Genomic DNA, 15,024 nt, shown 5'->3' on the forward strand with positions numbered 1-15,024 from the left:
AGGTGGGGGCCTCTCCACGGTCACACAGCCTTTCCTGGGACCAGAAAGCCTCAGAAAAACACTGGAACGTTCTCATTCTCCTGAGAGTTTCTGGGAAGGCCTAAGTAGCTCCAGAACAATCCTGGCTCCCTGAGGTTAGCTTCCATGATCCCGGGCCCTCTGTGATCTTTCTGCAGAAAGCCTCACCCTGCTGGTGGCACCTCTGTCACTACCACCAAACAGCCCCTTGGAAGAGTTCTTGGCATCACAGTTCATGGCAGCCCAGGGCCTGTTGCAGGGAGGGGCTTGCTGTCCCCTGCCCACCATCTCTCTGTCCTTGAGGCAGTCTTGGGAACCCGTGGCCTCAACTTCCCCCTCTCCCTGCCACTCTGTCCTGGGTCTGAACCTCAATCTTCCAGAAGCCCCAGTGGCCTCCATCCACAGAATGAGCCCCTCACCCCCCCCCCCCGCGGTGACTCCCGGTTCCCCTGGAGGCTGCTGTGCCTCCATGGTCCACTCTGCTCTGGGCTCCAGTCTCCACCAAGCTCAGACTGCAGCCCATCATCCCCTACATGTTACCTTCTGGGACCTCGTCCCCAGGGGCTAGAGGCCCAGGGCAGCCCCGCAGCTCCGACGACATGCCATGCTGGGGCTACTCTGCAATGTCCTGTAGGGGAAGCAGTAGAGGCAGAAGCCCTTCCTTACCCGAAAGCGGACCTTCCCGTGAGAGCTCGTCTGCAGATAGAGGCGGTGGGGGCCATTCCAATTGCCATACACAATGTCCACTTTGCCATCACGGTTGAAGTCAGCCAGGGCGACACCTCGCCCGTGCTGGTGAGGGTCATCCACACCTGGGGAGGACAGAGGCAGGATCCTCAGGGTGGCGTCCCTTGTACTCTCCACACTCTCCTCCTGTCCCTGCCCTCCCAGGGACATAGGGACACATTGCTGCTTCTCACAAGTTCTCCATGGGGAAGGAGGTGACCCTGACATCTGCTTGCAAGATGTCTTCAGGCTGTGTTTGCCTGGCAAGCATGCTACCTGTGCCTGATCAGTTTGGGACAGCATGGGTGTGGGGAAGGAGCGTGGTGGGCATTCTGGGTGGGCCCGTCTTTCCCTGCCACTCCCGCCTGGCCACAGGGGAATGTTAAGCAGATCACATCACTCCTTTTCTTAAATCTCTCAAGGACTCCCCAGTGCTCTGGGGTCAGTGTGAATTCCCGCCTGGGGATCTTCCGGCCCTGCCTGATGGTGCCGGCCCACCTTCGCTGGTCTTTCTCAGGTATCATTCTCCGCCTTCCCAAGCTCTGGTCACGGTGTTCCCTCCATGCCTCAAATCAACCAAGCTCCTTCTAGCTTTGGGGCCTTTGCTCAAGCTGTTTTCTCCCCCTCGAGTGCCTCCCCAGGCTCTGGGTACCTCGCTGCTTATTTTTCTGCTCTCAGCCACAAGGTCACCTCCTCAGGGAAGCTTTCCCTGACCACCCCATCTAAAACAGCCCCTCCCAGCCACCTGCCAGCCCTCACAGCCTCTTCTTTCCTTCCTGGTGCTGACCACAGTGCAGTTGTGTTCCTTTTGTGTTTTACTTGTCTAGGGTCCAGATTTGCCACCACACCTGACGCTCCATCAGGTCAGGTCGGTCCTCCTGGCTCACCTGTTTGCACACATTCTCTACCTCGGTGCCTGCGGCAGCCTGGCTTTTCACTAAGCACTTGCTGAATGAATGAAGAGACATAAATAATTTGACAGCCGGCAAACCGGGATGTTGGTGACAGCAGAGGAGATGCTGCAGCCACGACAAAGAAACGCACAGCGTGCCTTACGGGAGCTGGAAGGGAAGCTGGTGTCCAATGTCACCAGTGAACACCATCCCCTGATGCGATGACCGTGGGGGAGGAGGGAGGGAGGCTCTGCCCAGAGCGATGACTTGGCCTGCTGCTGCTGGGGAGGGGACTCGCCCCAGAGGCCAGGTAGAGAGCCTGAGTAGTTGACTCTCAGTGGACAAACAGCTGGAGTCAGCGGGCCCTTGGGGATGACGGGCAGAAGGACAATATTACAGGGGTGGCGGTCAGAGAGTGTGGGGCACAGCAGCCAGCAGGGAGATCCTGAGGGTGGGAGCCAGGAGAAGGGGGGACCCTGGGAGCCTTGAGGCGGGAGTGCTCCTGGGGAGCAGAAGATGGGGGGTCAGTGCTGGGGGAAGAGCCAGCGAGGCCCACGCTTGAGGAAGAGGGTTTGCAAAATCTGGGGGCAGCCTCAATCCCTAGGATTAATACCCCATTAATTCTCGGCAAAACTCCCCGGCCTGAGTGTCGGTGGCCTTCTGTGTCGGCCCATTTCTCTCCTATCTATGAGGCACCTTGACAAGGAGCTGGTTCCCTTTCATGGGACTAATCGGTGCCAGGCTGCATTTCTCAGCGGCATCTGTTGGGGTGATGAATGCCCTCTTGACGTGTCTTGTTAAGCCCCTGCAATCATTCTGACTTTCAATTACGGCCTCGCACCTTGCCTCTCTCCTGCCGGCTCCTCCTCCGCGCCCCTCTGCGCCCCTCTGCTTCCATCACCTGACACCTTATCAGATCCTCTAGGCCTCTCCACCAGCCCCCTGCACCTTGGGTCCTCAGCAGTGAGAACATTTGCTGCCACAGGACGGCACCAGGAGGGGTGAAGATGGGGGGCACCAGGGAAAGAGAACATGCAAGGTGAGGACAGGGGCCTGCCAGCTACGGGCTGGAGGAGGGTGGCCATTCTTGAGACCCCCAAGCAGGAAGCCGAAGGGATAGATACACTTAATTCATAGGGAATGGATCATGGGTCAGCCTAGGCTAGGGACTGGATGCTCTGGGGCACTACCTAGAGTGGATGGACCCTTGATTTGTGGGTCTAGATCCCTACTGGTCTCTTCCCTGTACCTCCAAAAAGATGAAATCAAACCTTCCATCCATTAGCAAGGTGGGGAAGAAATGGGTAGGGGGAGAGTGTTGAAGGGCACTTCCTACAGTGTCCATTCTGTCATTTAGCAGAACAGTGTCTCAGTCCTTGCAGAACTCACAGACCGACTGTGATGGCAATATAAAAACCTGGATGAGAGGAGGAGGAAGAGCCAGTGTCTGCCAGGTGGCACAGAGGGAGTCAGGAAATGCTTCACAGAAGTGACATTCGAGTTGAATGTTAAAGGAAGTTTTGCAGACAAAGAATGGAGAGAGCAGTCTGGCAGAGGGAATGGCAGATGCAAAGCCCTGAGGTCAACCGGGTGGAAAAGGGCAGCAGAGCTGGGAGCCACGGGCACCATGTTGTGTGGATTTCATCCTGCTTCTTGTTATATACCGGTTAGTGCCATTTCCATGTGTGGAGTGGACTTAGCCTATTCAGGCAGCATGCCCTGGTACTTAGCAAATGTTCTAGAAATGGTTATTGGGTCGAACTGAATGTTTAAGCTAAGTGGGGGAGTGGGCCAAGACAGGAAAAGGTGGCTTGGAGGAGAAACTGATGCTGGGAGACACAAGCCAGACTCAGAGGCTCATGGCCAGCCAGCTGCCAGAGAGTGACAATGGTCAGGAGTGCCAGACTCCTCCTCTCCAGCAGCAAGTGCCCCCGTGGCCTGAGCCATGGAGATGTGGGATTGGAGGCTCTCTGTGTGGTGCTGATGACGACCTACTCTGGTCTTCCTGAGGCCCGTGGGGACTGTGCTGCTGGGGGCAGGGCAGCCTCGAGTCCCTGGGGCCCAGGGAGGTCAGGGGCCCAGGGCATCCACTCACCGGCACTGGCCGCAGCGTCCACGAAGGTGCCGTTGCCCTGGTTGTGGAAGAGGAAGTTGGGCCCGTTCTCATTGTCACAGAAGATGTCTGAGGCGCTGCTGCTGAGGATGGGGCCCACGCTGACACCCCGGCCCCCTAGGAGAGGACATGGACCCACAGTGAGCAGCAGAAGCAAAGCCCCAGGCCCGGCTGGACGATGGGGCTGCCTCTGGGGCCTGTGAGGAAGTGCAGTGGAGGGGCCTCAGAAGAGCCTTGCGGGATAGGAGCCCGACCTTCAGGATCCTTCCCTGAGCCACACCTGGGCTCACAGTTCCATGATTCTGTTGGCACTGAGGATGGCCAGGGAGGAGTCCAGTGGGTCACTTTGTATGGAAGGAATGATTCCACACACCAAGGCCCACAGAGGTCGGGCCCCACACACAGGCTAGAGCCATTCCCTCCCCTTCCAAGAGGGCTGCAGCACCACAGTCACCTTAAAACCAGCCCATCCGTGCCATCTTTGCCAAGTCACAGGTCCCCTGAGAGCCCCCCACTCCCACTCCGTGTTGCATACAGGCAGGTCCTGCTTTAAGAACCTACAGAAATAGGTGCTCGTAGCAGCTGTGGGCGCCAGCTATAGACACAAGGATGCTTATTTTGCTTTGTTTGATGTAGTGAGCAATCATGTTCATCGATAGCGAACTGGCTGAATATATGGTGCTTCCATATGGTGGCTCATTCTGTAGCTCCTAGAAAGGCTGTGTAGATCCATATGTATTGACTTGGAGGAGTGCCCGCGATGTATTGTTAATAGAAAGAGCAACCTGCCAAGTGACGGCATTTGTGATCTTACCCTTATTAAAACAATGGGAAGATGCGTGTTGAATATATGTGTATGAGACAGCCTGCTGGAGTTTGGAGAAAAGTTGGGGAGGCCACGCTCATTAAGCTGTCTGCCTTGATGGGGTAGGATTGGGGAGGGAAGGAGAGATGGTTGGTGGCTTTTTCTTTGTCGTAGTACTGTTTGGTTGGTCTTAAGAAGAATTGCTTCTGTAGTCTGAGAGGAAAAATGCAGCAAAGAATTTGTTGCATTTAAAGAGAAAGAAATCAAGCCAGCTCTACATTAGGATTTGAAATCTCCAAGATTAAATTTGAGTCACCCATGACAAGAAGTCCAACCTTAATGCATCCTGAAAAAAACCACCTCTCATTAGCAGGTTTCAAATAAAGCCTCAGCTTGCCAAGCCCCGCCTCCTCCCAGGAGATCATGGCTGTACTGGGCAAACTTCCCCTGGCCCCCAAGACTGGGACCACCATGCAGAAAACAGTTCAAACAGGACAGGATATTGATTCTACTCACCTTGGGCAATTTAAAGTATCCTTGAACCTCATTTTCCTCATTTGTAGAATGGGGATAATCTGACCTGTCTTTTCTTCTTTATGGTTTTTGAGAGGATCAAGTGAGGTGAGATTAGGATTATCACAAAGATGAAAGATTACAAGCGTCCTTGAGGACTCAGAGAAAAAGGAACTCTTGGGGCTGGGGTTGTGGCTAGGCAGCAGAGCGCTTGCCTCTCACATGTGAGGCACTGGGTTCGATCCTCAGCACCACATAAAAATGAATAAACAAAGATATTGTGTCCATGTGTAGCTAAAAAATATTTTGAAAAAAGAAAAAGGAACTCTTGTATACTTGTGTACTCTTAATGGGAATGTAAATGGTACAGTCACTACAGAAAACAGTACGGAGGGTCCTCAAAAACTTAAAAATAGAACTGCCATATGATGCAGTGATCCTGGGTATACATCCAAAGGAAATGAAATTAGTGTGTTGAAGACACGTCTGCACCGCCATGTTCAGTTTGGCACTATTCACAATAGCCAAGATAAAGAATCAACCCAAGTGTCCATCAACAGATGAAGAGGTGAGGAAGATGAGGCTTGTCTATACAATGGAACATTACTCAGCCTTACGGAAAAAGAAAATCCTGTCCTTTGTGGCAACATGGATGAACTTGGAGGACACCATGCTGAGTGATCTAAGCCAGGCACAGAAGGACAAATGCCGTAAGGGATGGCTCAAATGTGGAATCTTAAAAACTTAGAATGGATGCAAGTAGAGAGTAGAATGGTGTCATCTCCAGGGGCTGGGAGAAGCGGGCAGCTGGGGAAAGAAGTGATGTTGGTCAAAGGGCGCAAAGCTACAGTTAAACAGGAGGAATAAATTTGTGAGAGCTTTTGTACAACATGGTGACTGTAGTTAGTAACAATGTGCCAGACACTTGAACTTGCTAAGAGGGTGGACTTTGAGTGACCTCACCACAAATAAGTGCTAAGTATGTGAAATAACACTTGCTAAGTGGCTCAAGTCAGCTATTCTGCAAGATCTACAAATTTCAAAACATGATGTTGTGCATGATAAATATACACATTTTTAAATGTCAATGAAAAAAGATGGGTTGAGGTATATGAAAGAGCTTGTAGACTCTACAGCCTTGCCGCTCAGAGTCAGGCCTGCAGGCCAGGCATGGAGAGCCTGTTAGAAACGCAGGAGGATCTCAGGCCCTACTGGAATCAGGACCTACATCCTAACAAGACCCCTGAATGGTGCATGTGCGCACTCAAGTTTGAATCGTAAAGCTCTCTAGTATAACGTTATACTGACCATGAGACGACATTCTACTGACCACTAGTAATAGAATGGTGATAAGCACTCCAGAACATAAATTTTTAAAAAAAGTTAATGAGAGCTGTGTGACCGTGGGTCAGGCCCTGCCCTCCCCCCATCCCTCCAGTCAGGGGTTTCCCAAAGTGACTGTGCTAATTTGAGAAGGGGGCTCTCTGGGTTCCTAGGCTCCTTCCATACCGAGATGTCCTGGAGGAGATCACAGGGCCTTTCTCATCTGCGCAGATGAAGCCTGACTGTCGGAGCTGGGGGCCAGGAGGAAGAGTAGGGTGAAGGGAGCTGTCTCTCTCACTGCTCTCCTGGTGGTACCACTCGCTACTCCTCGGGGCCTTGCCTCTGGACCCCTCCCCTGAAGTCTGATTAGCTCTCCAGATGGCCCAGGTGACGATGGGGACACTAAATTCCCCCTGTTCCTGGAGTGCATCTGCCAAGACACCGCAGGATGGGGGGGGGAAGGGCAGCCTCCCGAGCTCTTTCCAAGCCTCAACCTGGGCCCTGCCTCTGCCCATTAAAAAGGAGCTGCTAAGTAGCTGTTGGCAGCCGTGCCCGCCCTGGTCCTGCCAGGCTCAGCCCAGGAGCCAGCTTCCGTGAGAAATCCTTGGCCTAGTCAGGTCCCCCGGCAATCCCAAGTGGGACTCAGGACTTGCCGCCATGCAACTCCATCCTTCTTCCCCGGAAGCTCCGGCATCCTCCAGTTTCCTCTCTGACTCTGCTCCCAGGCGGTGACACATTCCCTTCATTTTCTACAAAGCAGGTTATTTCCCTTTTGGACAAATTTCTAAATCTTTCTAATTAACTAATTGGGTTGGGTTGAAGCCTTGCTCCATTTGTAACCTGTAATTACTAGGAAATTGCCATGGTAACCACACTACTAATTAGCGCCAATTTATCGCCATGGCAACCGGACCATAACAGAGATGTTACCCACAACTCCTTCTTGGCAAGTTGGCGGCACAGTTGGGGAGCAGGTGAGTCGACAGACAGTCGGGGAGCCAGCCTCCTGGGCATCAGCTCCAGCAGCCTTTGGACGGGGTCCAAACTGGACTCCGAGGCAGGGGCAGCCTGGTGTGTCTGTATCCCTTGCTGATGTCATAGAGAAAACTCTACTCCCAAAGGGACATGTAAGTCCCCTTCAGACCAATGAAATCCACCTACTGTGGATGCAGCCTGCACTCCTCCCGCCAGGTTGAAGACAAAGGTGTCAGCAAGTGTCTTCACCAGGATCTCTCTCCCCCTTCTTCCTCCTCGACGCCCATCTTTTCGTCTTCTTTCTGAGGTTCACATACTGCCTGGGTCTCCAGGGGGGCAGTTAAGAGATGTCACCGTCATTTAACTCAACAATGATGTTCTAACGAGGAGTTGACTCCACTTTATATCAATGTCTTCTTTTTATGTTTGAAGCCAACACTTTCTCTCAGGGATAAAGAGTGGGTGGGACTTCAGAGGCTGTGCTGGTGGCGGGCCGGACCACAGGACTGGGGATCAGGAAGTCCAAGTCTGAGCTGTGTGATCTTGGGCACATCACTTAACCTTTCTGGGCTTCTGTTTTCTTGCCTGTGACATAAGACTATTAATAATAACAGCTCCTTCTCAGGGCTCCCATAAATATTAAGTGAGATGGTGTTTAGAAGTTACCTTCAAAAATGTCAGGTGCCACATAGTCATTAGCTGGGACCATTTACCACCTGCTGAGTGAATAATATCACTTTATTTTCCCCCAGCACTTTCAAGCTTCAAAGCCCTCCTTGTTATGCTGTTGGGCTTTGAATGTTCCTCCCTGCCTAGGACTCCCTAGGAATTCTGCCCGCTCTGCCACCAGGCTGGGCAGGAGGAAGTGGCCCTCATGGCTCCCACCTCCTCCTGCCATGTTGCAGCCCTCCCTCTGTTGATCTGCTCATCCTGCCTGAGCCCCACAGAGCAGCCTTGGTTGTCCTCACAAACTGCACCCCTAGAGCTCTGAACCCTGGTGCTTTGGCAATGCAGACTTGAATGAGGTTTGGGTGAGGGCAATTCATCTCCTAGGCTGTGTCTGGACTGGCTCTGGGAGCCTGGGGTCGGGGCAAGGAAGGAAAAGGCCGCGGGGCTGGAGCACATACCAGCACAGGGATTCCTGGTGCTGGGGAAAGGCCTCAAGATTCTTGCCTGGCCTCTGCCTCTCTGGCTTCAGGAACGTGGGAAGTGGTTGCTCCCGGGCCTCAGTCCCCTGCCCTGTGTGGGTGGAGGAACCTCTGCCCCTGTGGAGGCTGTGATGGGAGGCCCGTGAGCCTCGAGACTTGGGCCCATGACATTGGTCTGCTGGAATCTTGATGGAAACAGGGTTGCCAAAGTCTACCAGCTGCTAAGAACACACAAAATGTAAAAGAGTAGGGCTAGGACAGACGGGAGGCAGGTGGGTTACAGAAGGGGGTATGAGGTGCAGATCAGAATGGCAACACGGTTTCCCATCCTAAATTTTCTGGGAGATTTGGAAACAGAGTGAGCCAGTGTGGGTGCTGTGTTGCTCTCAGTGGGCTTCAGATGCTGGGCAGAACCTGGCTCTGCAGTGCGTGGGCGTGGAAGGTGCTAGACAAAGGTGCTCCGGCCCGCCCCTTCCTGCCCTGGCTCCTCAGGATGCACCAGGACAGACTCCACCATTGTCCCCAGGGTGGTAGGTTTCCAAACCTTGGCCACTTGACAGTGCAAGAGAGAGGAGTCCCTCTTTACTCCCCAGCAGCGAGGGGACTGGAAGAAGCGGTTTGAGGTGAGCAGCGGGCACAGGAGTGGCAGGAAGAGTCCCTCTAGTGCCCATGGCTCTGCCCTATGTGCCTCATGCATGTGCACCCCACATCGGTCTCTTGACACCCCAAGGTATGTTTCATCACAACCACTTTCTTTTTAACCGAGAAATAAACATTTGTAGACTTCTCATGTATGTCATGTTTTAAAGAATGTGTACGTTGTGAAATGGCTCAATCCAGCTGATTGACAAACATATGCATCACCTCAAACTTATCATTTTTTTTTTTGTGTGGTGAGAACACTTAAAATCTATCCTCTTGGCAGTTTGCAAGACTACAATGCATTATTAACGGTAGCCACCATATTGTACAGTGTCCCCCTGGAACCCATTCCTCTTAAGTAAAACATGTCCTTTTTTGACCATCATCTTCCCAACTCCCGACCCCCAGTACCACTTTCTAGGTGGGAAACAGGAGGAGCAATCACAGCCACTGGGCAGTGGGGTCACCGTCCAATCCACATGCCCTCTCCCCAGGCTGCTTCTCAAACATTTTTGCTAAAGTCTCTCCCAACAGGGAGCAACTTGTACTGGCATGTTGGGGGTGTAGCCCGCAGTGACCCGCCATGGGCTTGACATTTCTTTAAAATTTCTTGTGTTAGCTGAGAAAAATGCATACAAAAATAACATTTCTATTCTACAACATATCTACGTTTGTTTTAAAAGCAAAAATGGCATCCCTTTCTGACAGTCTTCAAATGCATCTGATCCCCCAGGGAAATGGTCCCCGTGTATCCTGGACTCTGGGGACCCCTGGCAGGCTGGCCCCTGCTGGCACTCCCCGTGGGTCCTGGCCCCTGCTGAGGAACCGGCTACTCCAGCCCCACCTGGTCCTGGCTGTCAGACCCGTTGTGCTCCTGTTGGAAGGCCTGGGAAACTGGGAGGCTCCTTGGCCCCCCACCCTGCGGCCCCCGGTGGTGCTGTTGATGGGGATGTGCCAGAAGGCCTCAGCTGGGCTTCAGGCCTCTCCGTCTCCTCCAATAATGACTTCCTATAAATCAGATCTGCCCTCCGCTTGTTCCACGCTGCTCCCAGCCAACGGCAAAACTCCCCACCCGACATCATAAATCCACCTTCATTTTCTTTCCAAATTTCTTTTAAGCCTTCTTTAATCACCACCTTGCAGCCTGGGCAGATGCTCCCTCAAAGAGTGAGGCCAAAATGCAGGGCTCCCAGGGAGGGAGTGAGGCCTGAGGGGACCGGGTCTAGTGGGAAGGAGGGAGGAAAGCTGGGGGGCACGGAGACACCACTGCAGTGCCCGGGGCTGGGGGTCAGGCAGGGAACACACACAGAATGCCTCCAAGGTAGGGTGGCCTTTCTTCCCTTTGGTGTCCCCTGTGCTTAGTGCAGCGTCCCTTGTGGCCAGGAGACGCCCAGCAGAGGGCCCTGGTGTCACTCTGTCAGGGCTCCAGGATAGAAGCGTGTGGGTATTTGTTACTTGCAGCCGGTACTGCCCGTGTGCCAGGCAGTGTACCAGGCGTGCCCCATGTTCACCCTCTTTCATTTTCTAGCACCCACCTTGTGAGAGCGAGTGCGCTGTCACTGGGAGGGTTCATATCTGCCCACTGCTGCCTGGACTGGAGGGCGTGGTGGGCGCGATCAGCATGTGGCAGTGGACCCGTCCTCTGAGCTGTCTGCTAATCTGGCTCATTCAAGGTGCTCAGGGAGGCTGAGGGACAGACCCAAGGTCACTGGGTTGCAGAGGCAGTGTGGGTTTCTGCCTTCCCCCTCCTCTGGTTCCATGCCAGGCCCTCTGCCTTGGCGGACCCAGTTCTCAGAATTCTCATGCGGGACCCTGTCCTGGCTCCAGGAAGCCACGCCGTTGGAGAAGTTGGGGCTTGCAATTCTCAGGGAGCAGTGACTCTTGCTCTGCTACCCTCCAGGGGCCCTTGAGTCCCCTGAGAGTGGTCATGATGGCCACTAGATGGCACTGTGACCCAGCAGAGCAGCAGTGGCAGCCAGAATCAATAGAGTCTGGAGAGGAGGCCTCCCCTCCCCCTCCCGCAGAGTAGGACAGCTGGTGCACCCGCAGCGCCATGGCTCCGCCACTGCAGTGACCAGGCCTCCCCCTGCTGCCCTGAGCACCCCCAGCCAGGCAGCTGCTTCGGCCCCAACAACCTGGGGTCTGAGCGCCAACGCTTTGGTCTGCATTCCCAGAGGGTGTGGGGCTTTCCCCTTCACAAGTCTGGAGCAGAATTCTGAAGCTGGAGGTCATCAGAAAGGTCAGCTGGCAGTGACAGGTTAGGCATCAAGAAATGGGGTTCTAAGTGTTCGTTTTCTACAAATCTCCTATGTGACCTTGGGCGAGTCCCTTCTCTAAGGACCTGTTTCTTCCCTGGGAAAATGCAAGGTTCTCCCAGATGACAGACTTTCTATGCTGTGTGGCTTGCCTGCAGAGGCCGAGCTCCCTGAGTGCACATCTGGCCACAGCTTACTTCTCTCCCAGCCTGCTCAGGCCTGCTCATCCCTGCTTGCTTCCCTCCTGGCTTCCCAGACCCCTTGGCACCGGCCCGGTACTGAGCACTGGCTACCTGCCCAGAGCCTCAGCCATCAGGCTGGCGCAGCATGGTGGCCCTTACATTTGGGGTCCATTCCTGGGGCTCAAGGGGGCACTGGGGGCTAGTTTTCCAGCCAGATGTCCATGTGTCATTAGCTGAGTGACAAAGGGGGGCTTCAGAGTAGTGTTGGGGGGCTTGGCGGGCAGGAAAAGGGTGGGCTGGGGAAGGCGGGCAGACAGAATAGTAACTTGGTGGGCCAAATAGGTTCTTGTCAGCCAAATGGCTTCTGGAAGTCTGCAGAGCTGCTCTGATGTGTCCTCTGGGCACGCCAGCTGCCCTAGCCTCCTCCATACCTCCACAGAAGCTGCGGTCCCCTCCTTGGGCTGCCCCATTCTTCCCGCATAGCCAGGCACAGTTGGCTGATGCTCCCATCCCATTCCTGCTCCTCAGCTGTCTCTGCTCGGCCCCCTCCCCCCCCAGGTTCCATGCCAGCCCAGCCAGCATCAACAATGCCCCCTTCATGCTCAAACCTCCTGAATTCTTCCATTCTGTGTACAACCCTCTCTCCCAGTCCTTACCTCCCTTCCATCTCATCATTTTCAAGTGCTCCACCCCCACCCCAACCTACCCCCATCTCCTGCAAGATCAAGGCACTTAATTGCCAAGCCAGTCCAGCACACAGAACTGGGAAGTACTCAGCAAAATTGACGGTACCAATCTAGGCTGAAGCGCCTGCATGTTTATTCCTTTTCCCAGGGAAACGTGGTTTATTACTGACACTCAGCCTTTCTGCGGCACATTCACACGCGGAGCTCTTAGGCACTTTGATGGGGCTTGAGCTGTGTAAACTATTTTATTGTCTAGTCATTTGTCCCCACAAAGTTTGCCAGACAGGTCAACATTAATCTCCGCCTTTCACTGAGGTGGAAAGTTGGCTAGAGAAGGGCATATCAATTCTGGGGAGGCAGAGACAACCTTTTCTGGGTAGGACTTTGAGAAGATGCCACCAGTCATGTGTCTGGAGGCAGGGGGATGGCCCAAATGAATCCTCAAGTATCCTTCCGGCCTCAGGATTGGGATTCGGGCTGACTGTGGCTTCGGAAGGCTCTTTGATACAAGGTGGGATGGGTAAATGGGGAAGGTCAACCACTGAGAATTTCTACACCCCAAGTTCAGGGCAGGTGTGAGTGAGGCCCAAGCGCCTGTGAGAAGTGTTGTGTACAGCCTTGGCTTCTTGATTTTTGGCACCCCAAACAGGAACTGGATTGCTCTGCCATCAGCAGTCTATTGGCAGATTATCAGAGTTTAGTCAGCAGCCGGGCTAGAATTAGAAAAACAGCCTTCCCTAGAAAGATCTCCCTGTCAAAGACTCTGACAATAGTCCCCCATCCAGAAAGATGGGGGGAGAGGGAGCATGCCGTCAGAAAAAATGCTGGAGAGTTCTGGAACAGGAACACAGTTCTTTGAGCTCAGTTATCCAAGACAGGACCCAGCCGAAGCTTAGGGATTTAGCACTCAATTCCTGGCCGCTTACAAGTAAATAATTTCATCTGCTATTTGGCAATAAAGAATGCTTTAAATCTTGGCTTTGGTGATGGGTCCGTTTTCTCCTAGAGAAACTGGTCGCATGTCATTGGGGTCACTGCTGGGAAAGGGGCACAAGGTTCCAGGGAGAGGATCATGGGGTGGTGGTCTCACCCCACTTTCTGGCAACCTCTGATGCCTGGTGTCCCCTGCTGGCCCCCAAAGCTCAGGCCTGCCAAATGTCACATCCACACTTAAAGAGACGGTGTTGGAGGAGCGCCTTGTGCAAGGTGGGGTGGAACAAAGCCTTCATCCTCCCCTCCGCAGGGATGTAAGCTCACCCTGTCCTGTGGTCTCTGATGAATTAGACTCAACTTTTCAGGGACTTGGACCCCAGCCCCTGACCCTCTGCTCACAGCCTCTGTGTGTCCCTTTGCATACCTGTGTATTTGCTGACCCCGGCCTCAGCAGCCACATCTCTGAGTGCCAGAATGCCCCGGGACAGGTCACTGGCCTCGGGGTCCATTTCAATGAGGGCATCAGGACCCACGTTACCATAGGCATAATTGGCGATGTAGATAGAGTAGCGTCCGGAGCCCTGAGGAAGAGGAGAAGGAGGTGGGTGAGGAGCCCATCCCAGCTGTCCCCAGAAATCACCCCCTCCCCAGGCCCATAGCTGGGTTGGGTTCTGGGTTGGGCAGGCTGTGTGCACCACCTCCCCAGGGGGCTTTTCACAAAGGCTGTGATGAGTGACACCCGCCCCCAGGCGGACAACAAAGCAGCCCTGCTTCTCCTTCCATCCTGTTCCAGAAGAACACATCCCTCCCTCTCCCCCACAACCACCTTTTTATAGACAATTTTCTAATGTGCCTCCCTCCAGCTGAGCTCTCTCCAGCTGCCAGCCAGGGTAGCTGCTCAATAAATATTTGCTGATTGATTGATCTACCAATTCCCATTATTCTCAGTCTCTCTCTCTCCCATTCAAGCCCACTCCAGCCAAGATGACAAGCAAATTCCGGAGCCTTCTCCCTCTCCTCCTTCCCACCCTGTGATTCTCCATTCTTCTATTTTGGTAGCCGGAGAGGCTACAGATTTGCAGGGATCTTCCTTCTCTCTTCCATCCCCTTCTTCTCCCCGTATTACCAGAAAGAAATATTTGATTGCTTCTGCCTTTATAATACTGTCTCAATTTTTTCTCCCTTCGCATCCAAGAGAAGCCCTGGGCGCCAGAGCCTCTTGCTGTCGCCATTCTCTCCTGTAGTCCAAAGCATTGCTGATAAAAGATTCTTCTCTGCCTGTTATTATAATGGTGTTATTTTTTTCAATGGATGCTCCCTTCTTCCCAAGAGATCCACACAACTTCTGAATCAGTTTTCTATTTATACTTTTCTATTACTTCCCCTCTAGCAAATATTTCTTGAGCTCCAATTATGCGCAAGGTGCTCTACAAAAATGTACAGAAGAAAAGCCCCTGTCCTTAGGTGGCATCGAGTCTAGTTTGAAAGGCAAGACATACAAAAGGACGCAAGAGAAAAAGTTGTGCTTGAGGCAACCAGAACCCTTGTCCCACTGTCTGGTCACTGTTTTACACATTCTTATGAAAACCATTTTCTTTGGGGAAGCTGATCAAGAGCCACTTTGGTCTGTGTAATAGGTGGGTGAGGATAGAAAAGGAGTTTGGGGTCTCTGGGGGAAACAAAGGCATCAATAAGCACACAAGTGCATGGCAGATTCTGTCAGGACTTTTTGGGGGCACAGAAGGATTGAACTCAGGGGCACTTGGCCACTGAGCCACATCCCCAGCCCCATTTTGTATTTTATTTAGAGAC

The 15,024-nt window shown here is 53.2% G+C and overlaps 1 protein-coding gene across 4 annotated transcripts in view; it reads right to left on the bottom strand.

Moving 5' to 3' along the window:
- Positions 1-15,024, bottom strand: part of CRTAC1 (cartilage acidic protein 1) — a 156,115-nt gene that overhangs the window by 42,160 nt on the left and 98,931 nt on the right. For all 4 annotated transcript variants that reach the window (XM_081268152.1, XM_081268151.1, XM_081268150.1 and 1 more), the window contains exons 5-7: positions 13,637-13,793; positions 3,733-3,867; positions 685-830 (exon numbers count right to left, since the gene is read on the bottom strand). In XM_081268152.1, the coding sequence (XP_081124278.1) occupies positions 685-830; positions 3,733-3,867; positions 13,637-13,793 (438 nt within the window). The remainder of the gene's footprint in view (positions 1-684; positions 831-3,732; positions 3,868-13,636; positions 13,794-15,024) is intronic.

Source organism: Spermophilus citellus, assembly GCF_964194105.1.
Source record: "Spermophilus citellus genome assembly, chromosome: 15".
NCBI lineage: Eukaryota > Metazoa > Chordata > Mammalia > Rodentia > Sciuridae > Spermophilus > Spermophilus citellus.